General features: G+C 44.0%; 2 protein-coding genes across 12 annotated transcripts in view; one reads left to right on the top strand and one right to left on the bottom strand.

Moving 5' to 3' along the window:
• Window positions 1-537: 537 nt before the first annotated feature.
• Window positions 538-3919, bottom strand: tnni1c (troponin I, skeletal, slow c). 2 transcript variants are annotated; one of them, XM_071416711.1, is made up of 6 exons: window positions 3863-3919; window positions 2598-2639; window positions 2323-2454; window positions 1655-1744; window positions 1315-1497; window positions 538-1160 (listed from the first exon to the last, which is right to left on the bottom strand). In XM_071416711.1, the coding sequence occupies exons 1-6, from the start codon at window positions 3893-3895 to the stop codon at window positions 1062-1064; spliced, it is 579 nt and encodes a 192-aa protein (XP_071272812.1). In that variant the 5' UTR covers window positions 3896-3919; the 3' UTR covers window positions 538-1061. The 2 variants fall into 2 exon arrangements, with proteins under 2 accessions (XP_071272812.1, XP_071272811.1); XM_071416710.1 differs by lacking the exon at window positions 3863-3919 and having other exon boundaries at window positions 2598-3070.
• A 4055-nt stretch (window positions 3920-7974) lies between these two features.
• Window positions 7975-19625, top strand: part of c2cd5 (C2 calcium dependent domain containing 5) — a 63166-nt gene continuing 51515 nt past the window's right edge. For 3 of the 10 annotated variants that reach the window (XM_071416708.1, XM_071416703.1, XM_071416705.1), the window contains exons 1-8: window positions 7976-8802; window positions 9819-9927; window positions 10067-10153; window positions 10522-10693; window positions 11862-11957; window positions 12073-12228; window positions 14063-14294; window positions 18925-19085. In XM_071416708.1, coding sequence (XP_071272809.1) covers window positions 9838-9927; window positions 10067-10153; window positions 10522-10693; window positions 11862-11957; window positions 12073-12228; window positions 14063-14294; window positions 18925-19085 — 994 coding nt within the window. In that variant the 5' untranslated portion in view covers window positions 7976-8802; window positions 9819-9837. Of the gene's footprint in view, window positions 8803-9818; window positions 9928-10066; window positions 10154-10521; window positions 10694-11861; window positions 11958-12072; window positions 12229-14062; window positions 14295-17355; window positions 17478-18924; window positions 19086-19625 lie in introns of all 10 variants that reach the window. The other 7 variants (XM_071416701.1, XM_071416699.1, XM_071416707.1 and 4 more) reach the window with 4 other exon arrangements.

Here is a 19625-nt window from a genome sequence, read left to right as displayed (position 1 = left end):
ATATACAGACAACGAGCGAGTGAGCCGACACACAACCCTGTGTTCCACCTCTGCTGGCCTCTGTTTTTTGCATGCCTGAGGTGTTTCTGATTCTCAACCTTCACCTGTCATTCCGAGGTCATTCAGTGATGTTATACTGTGATGTGTCTGAGGCATTTGTCAGAGTGGAATGAATTCTTGGAAGGAACAGAGGCTAAGTATATCCTGGGTCAGAGGTTAACACTGTGCCTCTGCCTTTACACTGTCAGGATGTCTGAAGACAAGGTCATCCCATTCCACACACACTGAAATATGCTGTCAGCTGCCTGCATGGTGGTATGCAGAGTACATTCATCACTGTCAAATTTATATTGAAATTGTCAATTCATAAAATAGAAAATTAAGCATCTAATTGTTTTGTTGACTCATGAGACGCCACAGGTGTAACCGTGTAACTACTATGTTCATAATACAGTATACACATTATGTACAGTAGTCTATAATAGTGGTACTACAGCATGTTGTGCAACTGGCTGTCAAACATTCATACATACAACCTTCGGTTTTTGAATTACAGTGATTTTTAATATGTTTTTGTGGTTATGTCATTTCATTTGGCTATGTTACTACAGGCAAGTCAGTATGTGTAGGCTAAGTCAACACAATTACTATTTACAAGTTTCTGACTTTTTACAAATAACATTGGGCAGTTTAGTATATTCACATTCCTTAAACTTAACTTGATAAAAAAAAGATACTACTTGAGAAAACATTGGTTAGACTAAATACAGTAGTGATTTGATAGATAGGCACTTTTGTAGCTACGCTATAACCTGCGGCAGGCAACATGACCTCTACAGCAGTAATACCTTTGACATAGAGACTCAGAAGTGTGAAGTGTGGTGTCTAAAAGCCCTGTTTTAGGACCTGAGTTGTGCACCTTTAGTTTAGTTCAGTCATGGACACGGGTTTTCCCAGTCCCTCCCACTATATCCACTCTCTATTCTCTCTCCTACATTTTTTTTTTACCCCTCTGTGTCATGGAAGTCTGTGTCCCCACCCCCATGTGGTGAGGAACCACCTTATTGGCCACCGCCAGCATCGAACATCTTCTTCCTGCCCTCCATGCCAGACATGGCCTCCACGTTCTTCCTCCAGTCTCCCACTTCCAGGTTGCCCTCCTGCCGGGGGCAAACAAGACCACATTAGACCAGAAATAACTGCATCAAACCAGTCCTAGCTGGCCAGAATCAATTCATCCCAGATCCCAGTTTTGCTGTCTGTATTCTATGTCTGCATATCTGTCTGTCTGTCTGTAGTTTCATATTTGCTCACCTTCTCCTGTTTGATGTCTTCTTTCTTGACAGACTTGAGGTTGGATCGGAGGTCCATGTGTTCTTTGTGTTTGGTGCCCAGCAGTGCTCTCATCATCTCTTCTGCTGATACTCTGACCTTCCTCAGAGCTGGCTTCTTAAACTTACCCCCCATGTCCATCACCTTCAGCTTCAACTCGTGGATCTGCAGTGGAGGGGGGGATCAGATGACTGCTATTTGTTGTACATGGTCCCTGACATTAAACTAATAAAATGATCATCAATTAGATGATGGATGATTGATGTTTGTTTAAATAGGTGTGAATGTGTGTAGTACTGTAGGTGGTTACGTGGTTTCATACGTCTTTGCCGTTCTTGTAGACTTTGGCCTCACAGTCGTAGCGCTCCTCATCCACTTGGTCAATCCTGGTATGGAGCTGCTTACACAGTTTCTACAACACATACACACAGTATACATGCAGCCCTTATTTTGTACTTTTATTTTATTTTGTACTTTTACCCTTTTTTTCTCCCCAATTTCATGATATCCAATTGGTAGTTACAGTCTTGTCCCATCGCTGCAACTCCACTACGGACTCGGGAGACGCGCAGGTCAAGAGCCATGCGACCTCTGATAAACGACCCTGCCAAGCCGCACTGCTTCTTGACACACTGCTCGCTTAACCCGGAAGCCAGCGGCACCAGCTGGCGACCAAAGTCAGCTTGCAGGCATCCGGCCCGCCACAAAGAGTTGGTAGAGCGTGATGGGACAAGGAAGTCCCGTCCGGCCAAACCCTCCCCTAACCCAGACGACACTGAGCCGATTGTGCGCCACCTCATGGGTCTCCCAGTCACGGCCAGCTATGACACAGCCTAGGATCAAACCCGGGTCTGTAGTGACGCCTTAAGCACTGCGATGCAGTGCCTTAGGCCGCTGCGCCACTCGGGAGGTAGCCCTTATTTCTAATGGTAAAGTACCTCTTTAGTTCTTCATGCTCCTCCCAGATTTGCTGTACTGTCTGTCACTCACCTGCAGCTCCTCCAAGGACAGGCCAGACACCTGCAGGGGCGGGAGCTGCTCCCCCAGGTAGCGAACCTTCTCCTCCTCTCTGGCTTGTTTCTCTGCCTCCAGCTCCTCCAATGCACGTGACAATAGGAGGATCTGGTGGGGGTAGATGTGTGTGTGTCTGTTACTCTGTATCAGCTGTTTTGAGCAGCTTGACGGTGTGGAGGAGATGGTGCTTTTGTGTGTGTGTTTGTGTGCATGTGTATGTGTGTGCATGTGTTTGCGTCCATGCTTGCTACCTTCAGTGACACCTTGCGGGAGGATGAGATCTTGGACTTGGGCTGAAAATATAACAAATAAATTATATTTAAATAAGTGTTTAATAATTGGGGGTGTGACATTCTGTTCCAAGGTCCTAGATTTGGGCCACATCTGTGTAAAGCCAGTGTGGAAGTTTGCTTGTTTCAAAACAGTTGGAATATGTGGTATTGCTCCTTAAATAGATCTGCCTTTTTGGTTCCAGGTATAACTTTTTTTGGTTCAAGGTAGAACTCTTTTGGGTTCCATGTAGAACCCTCTGTGGAAAGGGTTCTACATGGAACCCTAAGGGGTTCTACCTGGAACCAAAAGGGTTGTACCTGGATCCAAAAGGGGTTCTTCAAAGGGTTCTCCTATAGGGAAAGCCAAAGAACCCTTTCTGGTTCGAAATAGCACCTTTTTTTTCTAAGACTGTAATACTGTATATACAACCCTAACCCACATAACTCTACCCCACAAATCCCTACCCCAATAATCCCTACCCCACACAGACTTACCCCACATGGGCCTACCTCACAAGTCCCTACCCCATGCATTTTTACCACACACAGCCCTACCCCTCAAAAGCCTACCCCACACAACCCTACCCCACACATTCCTACAGTCCTACCCAGTGCTCGAGGTGGACTGAAATAGGTGCCAGTATTCAATTTGGGTGCCGGTACTCTTTATATTTAGGTTCCGGTACGCATTATATTTGAGAGCAATGGCCCTACCCCACACATTCCTACAGCCCTACCCCACTCAGGTCTATCCCAGAGCCATAAACATAGAGAGATTGGCGATGGCGGTTTCAACCAAAAAGCACATGAAGACACATTTACACAACATTACATAATTCAGCAGCAGCCATTTTGCTTCTTCCTGGGCAATAGTGGCCCAGCAGTTCACATATTAATTTATTAAGTTAACTACACAAAGCTAGCTAACTGAACTGCAAAAATTATAATGCAAATACTTGTTAAACTGGATTAATAGAATGTTCAGAGGCAGCAACATGGCGTCCAGCTCTAAAATTAGCCAAAGTCTCTATGACTGGCGTGCGGTACCCCACTCAGTCCTACCCACACCTGTCATACCTTTCCCTGAAAAAAACAAACAAGAGAGGTAAAACAAGAGAGGAGAGTTAACATTGATATTGATAACACCTGTAGATGTGTTGGGAGCACTTTGTGTGTTGTGTTGGTAGCAGAGTTCCAGACACATTTCCATTGTAACAGATGGACAATTATTACATTAGATCTACCTTGGTGTGTTCCACCTTTGGAGCCATTGGCATGGGGGCATTCTGAGGACACACACACAGTCAGTACACATACATATCAAAACATTTCATTTTGATTTACTTCAAAAGAGTTAAAAGAAAAACTTACATCACTGCAATGGCCATTTAGAGTTTAAGGAGGGAGAGAGAGAAAGCCACCCATACAGACATACACAGACAGACAGACATATGAATGCATGGACTTCACTCACTTCTGAACAAAACATTAATTTCAATATGACAAATGAGCTATTTAGGAGTAAATAAACACTGCCTATGTAACAACATTCTAAAAAGTAGTACTTACTCATCAGCCATTGTTGAACCTTTGAGAGAGAGAGAGCAGTCTGTTTAGTATCAGAGACATAGAGTCAGAGAGACATCCCTGAAAAACTACAGTTGAGGCATAAACCCCTCATGGTATGAGTATGATAAATTAACATTAACTAGCTACCAATCAGTGCAATACATTACCAAATCAATAATAAGACAGTTTGATTGATAATAATCACTAAATCCTCTACTGATGTTCCCTTACCTGTTTTGCACTGTTAGGTGCTCTCTTTATTAAAAGCTTTTGGACTGAAGGCTTTTATGCAAGCATGTAGGCATCGGCTGGTATATATAGCACACACACACACACACACACACACACACACACACACACACACACACACACACACACACACACACACACACACACACACACACACACACACACACCAGACAATGGTATTGGCTGCCTGTGTGAAGCATGCCATCCCTCCTGTGACACTGCTGTAAATCTATCAGTCCATCATGCGGGATCAACTGGAAATCTCAGACTGTTAACTCATGTTACAGATTCCCACAGCCTGACAAGATTATCACCCAAACAGTACACAAGACACAGCTCTATCATTGTATTCAGTGAAGTTACTGTAATGATCTGGTGTGATCGAGCTGTGCTGTTTGAGTGAGTGTATGTGTGTGAGAGAGAGACACTCTTAAGAGGTACACTCTTAAAAAAAAGGTTCCAAAAGGTTTTTTTGCCTAGGAGAATCCTTTTTTGGTTCCACATAGAACCCTCTGTGGAAAGGGTCCTACATTTTTTTATTTAACTAGGCAAGTCAGTTTAGAACAAATTCTTTGGCCATCATTGTAAATATCAGGAAACAGTGGGTTAACTGTCTTGTTCAGGGGAAGAATGACAGATTTTTACCTTGTCAGCCAGGGGATTTGATCCAGCAACCTTTCAGTTACTGGCCCAACACTCTAACCACTAGGCTACCTCCCGCCCTACATGGAACCCAGAAGGGTTCTACCTGGAACCAAAAAGGGTTCTTCAAAGGGTTATCCTATGAGGACAGCTGAAGAACATTTTGAGGTTCTCGATAGCACCTTTTTTTCGTGAATATTGGGAGAATTTCAATTGCATACTCCTCGCGTCCTCTCTCTTCTCTACTCGTCTCCATCTCAAAACCCATTGGATGAGAAAGCCAGAGGTCCCATCCCTCTAACTTTCTCCTCCAATGGGTTTTGAGAAGGAGGCGAGGAGAGAGAACGCAAGGAGAGTGCAATTGAGATTCTCCCATAGTCTACTGTAAGAGCCTGGGGTATGTTATGTTAAGTCAACAGCAGATGTTCCACTGTGTTCTATTTATTCAGTAACCTTTCTGCTGCTATCTCTGTCTTCAACACAATGCTGCGGCCCGTTCTTCCATCTGTCTCCCACCCAGCCGCTGCCTCACCATAGATCATTCACAGGTGACAGACTCACCACAGCCCTGTGCTATACCCAGCCTCAGTGCTCTCATAACCCTGTACACTAACCTAACCAAACCTTCTCTCATAGCACTGTATCCCAGCCCAAACTAACCCAGTTACAGCCCAGCCCCAACTCCCAAGCTCCAGCCCCATCCTCAGCCCCAGTCTAGCCAGCTTGTCTAGCCAGCTTGTCTTGCATGTGTCTGTGCCCAGAAATCATAATTAATGACTACTCTGACACCACCATAATGTAGCCTCCCCATTGATTTATGCTTTTTCTGGCATCCACAGTGTTTACTGTTTAGAGTCACAAATAAAGACGTTCTCCACGAAGGGCATGCAATGGCAGTCGGGTCTGCAACAGAAGGGCCAGTTGAAGCAGAGGGGTGTTAACCCCTACACCATTAGGTGGTACCACTCATTCCTGACTAGCCAGACTTAGCAGGTTAGCGTTAATGCAACCCTCTCTGAGTCTAGAGACATTAGCACTGGGGCCCCACAGGGTTGTGTGAGGTCTCCCATCTTATTCACACTGTACACAAATGAATGAACCAGCAGTCATCCTGATAATTACATTGTATAGTTTTCAGATGATACCGCCATTCTTGGTCTATTGTATTAAGAGGCTGATACTACTGTGTACAGGTCAGAGATTCAAAGGTTTGTCAAGTGGTGTGATGAGCACAATTTCATCCTTCATGTAAAGAAAACAAAAGAGATGGTGTTTGACCCCATATCTGTCGGTGACCACACACGCCTGTGGTTGTCCACAATGCCAACATAGCATAGGTTAGTTCATACAAATACCTAGGTGTACATATGGACAATGTGCTTAGCTAGAAGGTCCAAGTAGAGAGTGTCAGAGTCCAACAAAGCCTCTATTTCCTACATAGACTCAGGTTTTTGGAGTTGACCAGAAAAGAATGCTCCTTTTCTATCATGCGGTTATAGAGAATATCCTGAGATATGGGATCACAATTTATTTTGGCAATTTATCAGTCCAACTGAAATCTCAAATTGCATGCCTGACACAAACTGCCAAGAAGGTCATGGGTGTGAAGCAACAGCCATCCCTGCAGACAATTTTTGAAAAGACCGTTACCAGACAAGCGCAGAAAATTATTTGTACTTCATTCCATGTATAAGCGCCTCCCCTCAGGCAGACACTATAGGGTCCCTACATGTAAGCTTCATTCCTATGTCTATTGAATACCTAAACAACAATATGTAAAGCTGAGCTGTGTTAGTACGCCATCACCCTCAGCGGGGTCGGAAGAACTCAGATGCCTCCGGTTTTCAGGGGCAGTGGTAAGAGAGCCTGTGATGCAAGGGAAATGTAAGGGAAATGTGCAATATGTATTACGTGGCCATATGAGATGTGTACAATGTGTATGACATGGGTAACGTGCAATGTATATATTATGTTAAGTGTGTAATGACCAGGGTCTATTTTTGTATACAGCAGTCTATTCTCTGTATCCTAAATGCCATCCATTCCTAGGAGTGGGGGTTAGGAGAGGAAGGAGAGACTGAAATGGAAATGAGCTTGGCCACTCAGCCTGCCATGTAACCTTGATAGCGGCCATCGGGTCTTTGGCAGAGAGGGGAAAAAAGGTTCCAAGGATGCTATGGATATCTGTGTGCTCGGAGATTAAAATATCAGCCTATCCCCTCACACACCCCCAGGGACAAACTAACCAGGTGTCAAGAAGAAGGCTTTATAATTTAATTCAGACAAATCTACCTAGCAAACAGCACGGACACACACACACACAGTCTTGTATAACTTGGGACACACAATTCAGTCCGATTCAAAATCCTATTTTCCCTAACCGCTAACCCTTAACCTAACACTAACCCTTACCCTAAACCTAACCTTAACCCTAATCATAACCCCAAAACCGAAGCTAATCCTAACGCTAGCTCCTAACCCTAATTCTAACCCTAACACTAATTCTAACCTTAACCGTAAACCCCCTAGAAATAGCATTTGACCTCCCCAGTTGGTTAAATTGCTGTTTGTTTACTATTCTTGTGGGGACTTCTGGTCCTCACAAGTATAGTTAAACACGTACACATGTGCACACTTACAGCCACACACACATCACATGCACACACTCTATCTTTCCCTCATTGTAGATAATTTTGAAGGGCATAAGTGATACGGCAAAATCTGATGCATATGTATCTATTTTAGTGCATATTACATCTACCGTTATATTAATACTGTACACACTTCACCTCATTGTGTATGGGACAGCCCAACCGGTCGCAAGATGGCGCTATTATTCCTTTTATGTCGTTGTCTGACTAATGTGGCCATCCGGTAAAAAATTACTGGCCCCCATGGACCGGCTTGTACATGAGACATCCTCCATTCAGGGTGCAAAGGCGTTGATTTACTCAACTGTATGTGAAAAAAATCGTGTTTTTGTTTTTTGGATTTTCGGACAACTTCTGGATGTTGCACACCTCTTGCGCCTGTTGTTTACCCCTGGTTGAACATGGTGGGCAACATCAGCAAGTAACGTTAGCATTAGCCACTCTAGCATGGTGGTTGAACATTTTGTTTTATTAAGACAGTATGCATATGTCCCCCGTTTTTTTCACCAACAAGCCATTAAATCGAGCTAAGGAGGTTACGGACACATGTGCAGCCTGAGTGGAGGATGTTTTATGTACGATCCGGTCCATTTGGGACACAAGTGTATTACTTGCTGGCCACAGTAAAGCGTAAGATAAGATTACAAACGACGTAAATGGAATAATAGCGGCATCATGCGGTCAGTTGGGCTAAGTACGAGAAAGCCTAACGTGAAGCCTGAAGATGAAGCCGGTGTTACAGTTTTACATCTCGTGAACAAGATTTTAGTGACCACCTTTCCACCGGAAAAGAAGACAGCGCTGGCTAGCATTTTCCATTCGTTGAGCTGGCCGGGGATGCTAACTGCAATGTGTGTACAGTGGATTTGAAATATGAATTAGCTTATATATTTTTAAGCAGTCAATGGCGATAAAGCGTCGTTAGAGTAAATATTAGCCACATCTACCGGGCTTTTGAGAGAAGATCTCGTCATGTTTGGTATAGATGCGGAGGTCTGGCGCGCGGGCTGTCAACAAAGTCCGGCTGAAAAAACGCTGCTGTTTCCCCAGCTCTCTCTTATGACATAGTCCTGGTAAGGACATTCAATAACGTCTAATAACAGCCAGTTTGTTATACTGTTTGTAACATAACTAGATTTCATTATGTTGTGTGGCGACCCGGTCTCACAGAAATACAGGGGGTAACGTTATCTGCTAACGTTATGCATGCATGCATGCATGTCAGTCAACTGCTGTGCAGTAACGCTAAGCTAACGGTGTGGCTGTTGTAATAAGCTCTCAATTAGTTAACTGGCTGATTAGCAGAATCAGTAGTTGGCTAACTAAGTCTGTCATCCAAGTAACCTAGTTCTATAAACCAGTTAGCTAACTTATCACAGTAACAAGGTAGAGCGACCACTGTTGGGAAGTGCATTAGCTAGCTACGTGGCCAGAATATGTTGCTTTGCTGGTACATGTCAATCTCTGTATGTCAACTGTCACCAACATATGTCAGCTGACCATATGTCAGGGCCAAGCAGGACTAGTATCAGCCTTCTACTACTCAGTAGCCACAACTGCAGTGTGACCTTAGATCTGGTAGCTCATCAATCAATTAATCTTTATTTAATTTAACCAGGTAAGTTGACAGAACACATTCTCATTTACAGCAACGACCTGGGGAATAGTTACAGGGGAGATGAATGAGACAATTGTAAGCTGGGGATGATTAGGTAACCGTATGAGGGCCAGATTGGGAATTTAGCCAGGACACCGGGGTTAACACCCCTACTCTTACAATAAGTGCCATGGGCTCTTTAGTGACCACAGAGAGTCAGGACACCCGTTTAACGTCCCTGCCGAAAGATGGCCCAATCACTGCCCTAGGGATGTTTTTTTAGACCAGAGGAAAGGGTGCTTCCTACTGGCCCTCCAAACACCACTTCCAGTAGCATCTGGTCTCCCGACCAGGACCAACCCTGCTTAGCTTCAGAAGCAAGCCAGCAGTGGGATGCAGGGTGGTATGCTGCTGGCCAGGTTTTATCATTGGTGAATACAGGTAAAATACACAATATTGGTATTGATTTACCTGTAATTCTTTGATCTGAAGGTGATGACAAAGCTGAATCATGCCGGGTAAATTGAAAGCTAAGATTGTGGCGGGGCGTCACTTACCAGTCATGGACAGAGCCAGCGACCTCACTGATGCCTTCGTAGAGGTGAGCATGGTCCATTCTCAGTTTACCCTGAAAAAAACATCAGGTCAACGTAATCTTACAACCCCTTCAACACATATACTTCGTTACAGTGATGCAGTACTAGCCTTGTGGTGTTCTTCATTGATGTTGTGTCTTACAGGTCAAGTTTGGCAACACAACTTTCAAAACGGATGTCTACCCCAAGTCCCTTAACCCACAGTGGAACTCAGAGTGGTTCAAATTTGAGGTAAAATGTGTGAATAGGACTTCTTGACTTATTTCTCTGTGAAGGAAGGTGTTTGTGAATGGCATAGGATTACAGGGTGAAGAAGCTGGAGCAGGGTTCTCCACAAAGAATGTAAGAGGGGCGCTTCGCCACTTTGTGGACTGGCTGCGCCACAATGTTAAATAAACAACTCTATTTGCCATTTTTGCTCTAGATTGCAGGAAATGTCAGTTACATGTGTTAAAAAAATGCTAAAATCTTTGCCCCCCTCCAGGCATCTCCCGGCTGTACTCAGCAGCACCACCTTGTTAAATCCTGGGGTGAACCCGATAGAGTCAACATGATTGTCCTGTATTATTGTTTCCCCAACTTTGTCCCCCCTCCTCTAGGTGGATGATGAGGATTTGCAGGATGAGCCATTACAGATCACAGTGTTGGACCATGACACTTACAGTGCCAACGACGCAATAGGGAAGGTCTACATTGACATCGACCCTCTGCTGTCCAGCGAGGCTGCTACCGTCATCTCTGGATGGTTCCCCATCTACGACACTATACACGGTGCGTTTCTTATAGATACTGAACAAAAATATCAACGCAACATGCAATAATTTCAAAGATTTTACTGAGTTAAACATCATTTAAGGAAATCAGTCAATTTAAATAAATAATTTAGGCTTTAATCTATGGATTTCACATGACTGGGAATACAGATATACATTTGTTGGTCGCATATACCTTAAAGAAAATGGGCCTCATGATCTCGTCATGGTATCTCTGCATTCAAATAGCCATTGATAAAATGCACTTGTGTTCACTGTCCGTAGCTTATGCCTGCCTATACCATAACCCCACCACCACAATGGGGTACTCTGTTCACAACGTTGACATCAGCAAACAGCTCGCCTATGTGACGCCATACATGTGGTCTGCGGTTGTGAGGCTGGTTGGACATGCAACCAAATTCTCAAAAACAACGTTGCACGTGGCTTATGGTAGAGAAATTAACATTACATTCTCTGGCAACACCTCTGGTGGACATTCCTGCAGTCAACATTCCAATTTCGTGCTCCCTCAACATGAGACGTGTGGCATTGTGTTGTGTGACAACTGCACATTTTAGAGTGGCCTTTTGTACCCAGCACAATGTGCAACTGTGTAATGATCATGCTGTTTAATCAGATTATTGATATGCCACACCTGTCAGGTGGATGGATTATCTTGGCAAAGGAGAAATGTGCACAAAATTTGAGAGAAATATGCTTTTTGTGCGTCTGGAAAATTTCTGGGATCTTTTATTTCAGCTCATGAAGCATGGGGCCAACACTTTACATGTTGTGTTTTATATTTTTGTCCAGTGTAATTCCCCATCTACCACACTATACACAGTCAGTTATATACTTCCACTATCTATGACACAAGTTATATACTTACCCATCAACGGTGCATGGCCACAGTGGTACTTTTCAGATGCATAGCCAGGCCTCTAAAGAAATACACAGTGTTCTCTGTAACAGCCTGTAAATGCATTTTGTTCCTCTCTGCTGTAAAAACACTGCCTTACTAAAAGCTGTTATTTAACGGTATCTATCTAGTAATGATGATGTAGCGCCTGTCTTCCTGGTTTGAGAGGGGAGAGGAGTTTGTTTGTGAAGAGTTGGGGTTTCTAGGGTTAGGTGGTGTTTTTGTCTGGGAGTAATGTTTCTGTTCATTCTGTCCTCTCCTACAGGTATCAGAGGGGAGATTAATGTTCTGGTAAAGGTGGACCTCTTCAACGACCTAAACCGCTTCAGACAGTCCTCCTGTGGGGTCAAGTTCTTCTGCAGTGAGTCCTGGTTCCCTATGGGGATGTACTATAGTAGAGAGATCTAGTCACAAGAAATGGCTGATGATGATAATGAATGATGATGATGATGATAAGGTGTTTATGCGTGTATTAGCAACATCCATCCCGAGGTGTTACCGCGCGGCGCTGGTCCATGGTTTTGTTGAGGAGCTGGTGGTGAACGAGGACCCGGAGTACCAGTGGATCGACCGCATCAGAACCCCCAGGGCTTCTAACGAGGCCCGCCAGCGACTCATCTCCCTCATGTCTGGTACATAACCCAGCTATCTAACTCTCTCTACAGTGTGGGTGTATGTATGTATAATATGTATGTATGTATGTATATATATATATATATATATATATATATATATATATATATATATATATATATATATATAGTTGAAGTCGGATGTTTACATACACCTTAACCAAATACATTTTAAACTCCGTTTTTCACAATACCTGACATTTTATCCTAGTAAAAATTCCCTGTCTTAGGTCAGTTAGCATCACCACTTTATTTTAAGAATTTGAAATGTCAGAATAATAGTAGAGAGAATGATTTATTTCAGCTTTTATTTATTTTCTCACATTCCCAGTGGGTCAGAAGTTTACATGCACTATATTAGTATTTGGTAGCATTGCCTTTAAATTGTTTAACTTAGGTCAAACATTTGGGGTAGCCTTCCACAAGCTTCCCACAATAAGTTGGGTGAATTTTGGCCCATTCCTCTTGACAGAGCTGGTGTAACTGAGTCAAGGTTGTAGGCCTTCTTGCTCACACACGCTTTTTCAGTTCTGTCCACACATTTTCTATAGGTTTGAGGTCAGGGCTTTGTGATGGCCACTCTAATACCTTGACTTTGTTGTCCTTAAGCCATTGTGCCACAACTTTGGAAGAATGCTTGAGGTCATTGTCCATTTGGAAGAACCATTTGCGACCAAGCTTTAACTTCCCGACTGATCTCTTGATGTTGCTTCAATAAATCCACAACATTTTTCTTCCACATGATGCCATCTATTTTGTGAAGTGCACCAGTCTCTCCTGCAGCAAAGCACCCCCACAACATGATGCTGCCACCCCCGTGCTTCACGGTTGGGATGGTGTTCTTCAGCTTGCAAGCTTCCCCCTTTCTCCTCCAAATATAACGATGGTCATTATGGTCAAACAGTTCTGTTTTTGTTTCATCAGACCAGAAGACATTTCTCCAAAAAGTACGATATTTGTCCCCATGTGCAGTTGCAAACCGTAGTCTGTTTTTTTTATGGCGGTTTTGGAGCAGTGGCTTCTTCCTTGCTGAGTGGACTTTCAGGTTATGTCGATACAGGACTCGTTTTACTGTGGAAATAGATACTTTGTACCTGTTTCCTCCAGTATCTTCACAAGGTCCTTTACTGTTGTTCTGGGATTGTTTTGCACTGTTCGCACCAAAGAACGTTAATCTCTAGAAGACAGAACGCGTCTCATTTCTGAGCGGTATGGCGGCTGCGTAGTCCCATGGTGTTTATACTTGCGTACTATTGTTTGTATAGATGAAATTGCTTGGAAATTGCTCCCAAGGATGAACCAGACTTGTGGAGGTCTACAATTGTTTTTCTGAGTTCTTGGCTGATTTCTTTTCATTTTCCCTTGATGTCAAGCAAAGAGGCACTGAGTTTGAAGGTAGGCCTTGAAATACATCCACAGGTACACCTCCAATTGACTCAAATTATGTCAGTTAGCCTAACAGAAGCTTCTAAAGCCATGACATAATTTTCTGGAATTTTCCAACCTGTTTAAAGGCACAGTCAACTCAGTGTATGTAATCTTCTGACCCACTGGAATTGTGATACAGTGAATTATAAGTGAAATAATCTGTCTAAACAATTGTTGGAAAAATTACTTGTGTCATGCACAAAGTAGATGTCCTAACCGACTTGCCAAAACTATAGTTTATCAAGAAATTTGTGGAGTGGTTGAAAAACGAGTTTTAATGACTCCAACCTAAGTGTGTGTAAACTTCCGACATCAACTGTATATATATTACACTATAGAACTATTCTATAGTATTAGAGTATATTACATCAGAACTCCCAGGGCTTCTAACGAGGCGTGTGTGTAGGTGAGCTGCAGAGGAAGATTGGTCTGAAGGTGTTGGAGATGGGTGGTAATGCGGTGGTGGGCTACCTGCAATGCTTTGATCTGGAGGGAGAGTCGGGTCTGGTGGTCCGAGCCATCGGCACCGCCTGCACTCTGGACAAACTCATCCCTGGGACTGCTTCCAACACCATCACACACCCCAACACCGCCCCGGCATCCAATGCCTGCAACTCCCCCTCTAAGGAAAGCAAAGAGTGAGTATTGAACGAATGCATGAGCGTGTGTGTGTGTGTGTGTGTGTGTGTGTGTGTGTGTGTGTGTGTGTGAGAGAGAGAGAGCAAGAGAGGGAGAGAGTATGTGTTTATGCCCTGCCTTTGGACTGACTCCTGTGTGTGTCTCAGTATTTCTGCCTTTCTCTACATTTGTGACCAGATTTCTCTGAGGGCGTATGTCAAATTGACATGATATTATTGTATTTGTCACATGCTTAGTATACACTTGTATACGGGTAAATACAAAAAAAATGCAGAGTTAAAGATAACAAATAAATACACAGTGAATAATGAATAAAAATACAGTGTGTAATTTTGTGGCGTCAGTATGCATATGTGTGTGCATGTTATGTGAGGGAAAGGGATGTTGGGGTGTCAGTGTAAGGATGTGTGTGGGTAGAGTCCAGTGTGTGTGCATAGTCAGTGCAAAAAAGGTTAGCCATTTAGCAGTCTTGTTTAGACGTCTTATGGCTTGGGGGTAGAAGCTGTTCAGAGTCTTGTTGGTTCCGAACTGCATTGGTACCGCTTGCCGTGCGGTATCCGAGAGAACAGTCTGTGGCTTGGGTGGCAGAAGTCTCAGAGAAAAATGTGACACCGCCTGGTATAGAGGTTCTGGATGGCAGGAAGCTCGGCCCCAGTGATGTACTGTGCCAAACACACTACACTCTGTAGCGCCTTAGGGTCAGATGCCAAGCAGTTGCCATACCAAGCAGTGATGCAGCCAGCCAAGATGCTCTTGATGGTGCAGCTGTATAACTTTTTGAGGATCTGGACCAATGCCAAATCTTCTCAGCGTCCTGAGGGGGAAGAGGCATTGTCGTGCCCTCTTCACGACTGTGTCGGTGTGTTTGGACCATGATAGATCCTTAGTAGCGTGGACACCGTAGTACTTGAAACTCTTGACCCACTCCACTATAGCCCCGTCGATGTGCATGGGGAGTGATTGGCCCTCCGTTTCCTGTAGTCCATAATCAGCTCCTTTGTCTTACTCACATTGAAGGAGAGTTTGTTGTCCTGGCACCACACTGCCAGGTTTCTGACCTCCCTATAGGCTGTCTCATCGTTGTCTGTGATCAGTCTTACCACCGCCATGTCGTTGGCAAACTTAATGATGGTGTTGGAGTCGTGAGCAGCTACGCAGTCGTGAGTGAACGGGGAGTACAGGAGGGAACTAAGCACATACCCCTGAGGATCCCTGTGTTGAGGGTCAGTGTGGCGGATGTGTTGTTGCCTACTCTTATGAAGCCCAGGTTCCAGTTGCAGAGGGAGGTGTTCAGTCCCAGTGACCTTAGTTTAGTGATGAGCTTCGAGGGTACTATGGTGTTGAACACTGAGCTGTAGTCAATGAACATCCTTTTCACATAGGTGTTCCTTTTGGCCAAGTGGGAAAGGGCAGTGTGGAGTGCAATAGAGAGTGCGTCATCTGTAGTGGCAGTATGTGATTTGGAGTGGGTCCATTGTGTCTGGGATGATGGGGTTGATGTGAGCCATAACCTGCCTTTAAAAACATTTCATAGCTACAGGTGTGAGTGCTACGAGGTGATAGTCATTTAGACAGCTTACCTTGACATTTTTGGGCACAGGGACTGTGGTGGTCTGCTTAAAACATGTAGGTATTACAGACTGGGTCAGGGAGAAGTTAAACATTTCAGTGAAGACACTTGCCAACTGGTCAGCGCATGCTCTGAGTACGCGTCCTGGTAATCCACCTTTTGAGTGTTAACTTGTTTAAAGGTCTTACTCACATCGGCTACGGTAGCATGATTACACAATTGTCCGGAACAGCTGGTGCTCTCACGCATGGTTCAGTGTTGCTTACCTTGAAATGAGCATAGAAGGCATTTAGCTCGTCTGGTAGGCTCGTGTCACTGGGCAGATAGTGGGTGAGTTTCCCTTTGTAATCCGTGATAGTTTGCAAGCCTGCCACATCCGACGAGTGTCAGAGGTGGTGTAGAACGGTTGGATCTTAGTCCTGTATTGATGTTTTTCCTGTTTGGTGGTTCATCGCAGAGTGTACCGGGATTTCTAAAAAGCGTCTTGGTTAGTGTCCCACTCCCTGAAAGTGTGAGCTCTACCCTTTAGCTCAGTGCAGATGTTGCCTGTAATCCATGGCTTCTGGTTGGGGTACGTACGGTCACTGTGGGGACGACGTCGTTGATGCACTTATTAATGAAGCCGGTGACTGATGTGGTGAACTCCTCAATGCCATCCGATGAATCCCGGAACATATCCCGGAACAATCATGGCTAGCCAGGAAAGATCTTGTCTTTCTCCCTATATAGCTCAGTGCTTTCTCCTTGGCTAAACTAGTTTAATGAGTTTACATTTTAGTCATATTTACGGATCCCATACAAGTTTGTAATTAATGCACGTGAACGTTCACATGTTCAAGAAGGCATTTCTGTCCCCCCAAAAATGTATAAGTATTTTTTTCAAACAGACCTACTGTGAAGTAGGAAATAGCATCAAACGCCCCCTATGAGATGTCCTGTCACACTTGGGGTGTGTGTGTTATATCATGTGACAAGGCTATAGTATTTGCCATATCTGAGATATGCACATGGACACACACACACACACACACACACCCCTTCCCCTGTGTCTGTTTGTCTGTTTTCTAATGGTTCTACTCTCTGTGCATTTGCATGTTAGTGCTGCTCTATCTCTCATTTGACTGTGTGTGTGTGTGTGTGTGTGTCTGAGGGCTGTGCATGAGCTTGTTCCTGCTAGTATGGTCGGAGGAGGGGGGGGGGGGGGGGTGGATGAATGGAGAGATAAAAGAAGGTAGGGTGGGTGCCGGTGCAAGCATTTTCTTTAGCTGCAGCATGTAGGTGGGCGTTATAATGCAAAAGGAGGGGGTAGACAACCTCTCCTCTTTATTTTTTCTTGTCTTTTCTTGTGCTCTATTTTTCTTTGCTGCAATGTTGTGGTGTGTTGTTGTGTTTCTCTTCTTCTCTGCCTCTGCTGCACATGGATTGGCTCTTCTCTTGCTGTATGCGTTTGGATTGGTCCACTGTCCGTCTCTACATGGTGATTGATTCAGGTCTCCTCTGGCCCACGGATGTCGCTCCAGCCACAACAGCCCTGTCCACTCAGCCTGCAGTTCTCAGAGACTGTCCCACTCCCAGAACTTCTCTGTCTCTGTCCCTACTCTGGTCTTTACTGGTACGGACAGAGAAAAATAGTGAGAGGGAGGGAGGGAGAGCGGGAAGGCTCTACCCTGGGAGGGAGGGAGTCCCAGAATCTCTGTGTTCCTACATGGGTCTTCACTCGTACATAGAAAGGGAGCGATTTATAAAAGATAAATAAGGAGACAGACATAGAAGAGCGAGGTAAACTGGAGGAAAAGGGAGAGCCAGAGCAATAGAGCATGAGACAGAGAAACTAATGGATAGCCATCGGTGAGATAAATACCAGTCTTTCCCCCCAAAAAAGTAAACCTCAGAGCCCATTCTTCCTTGCCATTGGATGAGAAGATTGTGACATCACCAGCCCCAAATACTTCCTCTTCCTGTGTCCCCCGCAGCCAATCATAGAGCCCCTACCCAAGCAGATCCATCCCTCCCACCTGTCCTAATTTTGCCTGATTCCGTGTAGTTTTTCCCAAAATTCTGTTCTGCTCACAACAACAACATTGGATGTTCTACGTCCACAAAAATGTTTACACCACAACAGGAGACCACTTTTGAGGTCTGGGAAAAATGAAACATTTAAAGTTTGTGTGTAGTTACCCTTTTATTGCAAGTGCGAACCAGGAAGAGACCGTTGTTTGGTGAGTGTTTCTGTAGCGCTCATGTGATTGCAGAGTTTGCAAAACAAATGGCCACAGGATTGATTTAAATGATCATGATATCATTCTGTCTGGTAGGTATAGGCTACTTTTGTAGTTAACATTTAATTGAAAAGGATTTTGGGAAAGCCTTTCCATCTCTACCAGAAGATTGTTATCATTAGCTTCATCGCCAACGGCTACACAAAGTGTAGACATACATGCGCACCGCACATATATACACAGACGTGCATTCCTGTGCCGTTTCTGGGAAATACGAATCACTGATGCATTTCATTCATGTCTTATGATTTAACTCGGGCAAGTTAATGTATTTTCAAGTAAGTTCAATAAATGTTTGAATATTCATTATATTCCGTTTTAATGTCTGGATTCTGAGATTTTGTCCGCAATGCAGATTTTTTAGGGCCCCAAGCATCCCTCTTAGTTCAGTTCAATCAACTATATTTGTCTCCAAGGGGCAGTCACCCGGGAGTCTGTTGGGCTCAATTCCTTTTCAATTCAGTTTATGTTTGAAGTGAATTTAAATTCCAATTCAAGAAACTACTCATCGCTTTAGTGTTGGGTTGGCCCATGTTGTGTTGTGTGTTTCTGCCATGCTTTCCTCCTCAGTTCGATATATCTGTGTGTGCTTCTGTTTACGCTTCATGTGCTTGGCTTTTTAGTTCCGCAGCCCAGTCATTTGCACTCCACGCACCTCTCTCAAACACACACACACACACACACACACACACACACACACACACACACACACACACACACACACACACACACACACACACGGTGAGGTGACTGATGTGTGTGTGTGTGTTCTCCTGGCAGGCACGTGTTCAGTGAGGACCCAACCCACCCCCTCTCCGTCCCTCCCACCCCTCTCAAAACACTTCCTTCCTCCTCCTCTCCTCCTCCCTTCTCTCCATCCAAGCCATGCAGTCGCCAGTCCTCCTCCTCAGACACAGACCTCAGTCTGACGCCCAAGATGGGTAAGACCCCACCACCCTCCTCACCCTTCCTCACACTCTCTGTCTGCTCCTCACCCCCCACTCTGAACCTGACTGTGTTTAATTTTTCCATCCCATTTCATTGATTTATTTCAAGTCATTGTGTTAGAAACACACACACACACAGCAGCTGTGGACTAGAGGTCGACCGAATATGATTTTTCAACGCCGATACCGATTATTGGAGGACCAAAAAAGCCGATACAGATTAATTGGCCGATTTAAAAAAAAAAAAAAAAAAAAAAAAAAAAAATGTTTTTATTTTATTTTATTTTTAATATATATATTTATATATATATTTTTTTACATTTGCAATAATGACAATTACAACAATACTGAATGAACACTTATTTTAACTTAATATAATACTTCAATAAAATCAATTTAGCCTCAAATAAATAATGAAACATGTTCAATTTGGTTTAAATAATGCAAAAACAAAGTGTTGGAGAAGAAAGTAAAAGTGCAATATTTGCCATGTAAAAAAGCTAACGTTTAAGTTCCTTGCTCAGAACATGAGAA

The sequence above is a fragment of the Salvelinus alpinus genome, chromosome 9 (genome assembly GCF_045679555.1).
Source record: "Salvelinus alpinus chromosome 9, SLU_Salpinus.1, whole genome shotgun sequence".
In the NCBI taxonomy this organism is placed as follows: domain Eukaryota; kingdom Metazoa; phylum Chordata; class Actinopteri; order Salmoniformes; family Salmonidae; genus Salvelinus; species Salvelinus alpinus.
Note: the sequence above shows the minus strand (reverse complement) of the source record. Positions and strands in the feature narration are given on the sequence as shown.

What these genes read in the sequence shown, in the direction of transcription:
- tnni1c (XM_071416710.1), bottom strand. Translation starts at nt 2,699, where the DNA reads ATGTCACACCCCCAATTATTAAACACTTATTTAAATATAATTTATTTG. An exon ending in CCCGCAAGGTGTCACTGAAG is followed by an intron (nt 2,455 to 2,597) that starts GTAGCAAGCATG and finishes TACCCCCACCAG; the next exon opens with ATCCTCCTATTGTCACGTGC. An exon ending in TCTACAAGAACGGCAAAGAC is followed by an intron (nt 1,498 to 1,654) that starts GTATGAAACCAC and finishes CCTCCACTGCAG; the next exon opens with ATCCACGAGTTGAAGCTGAA.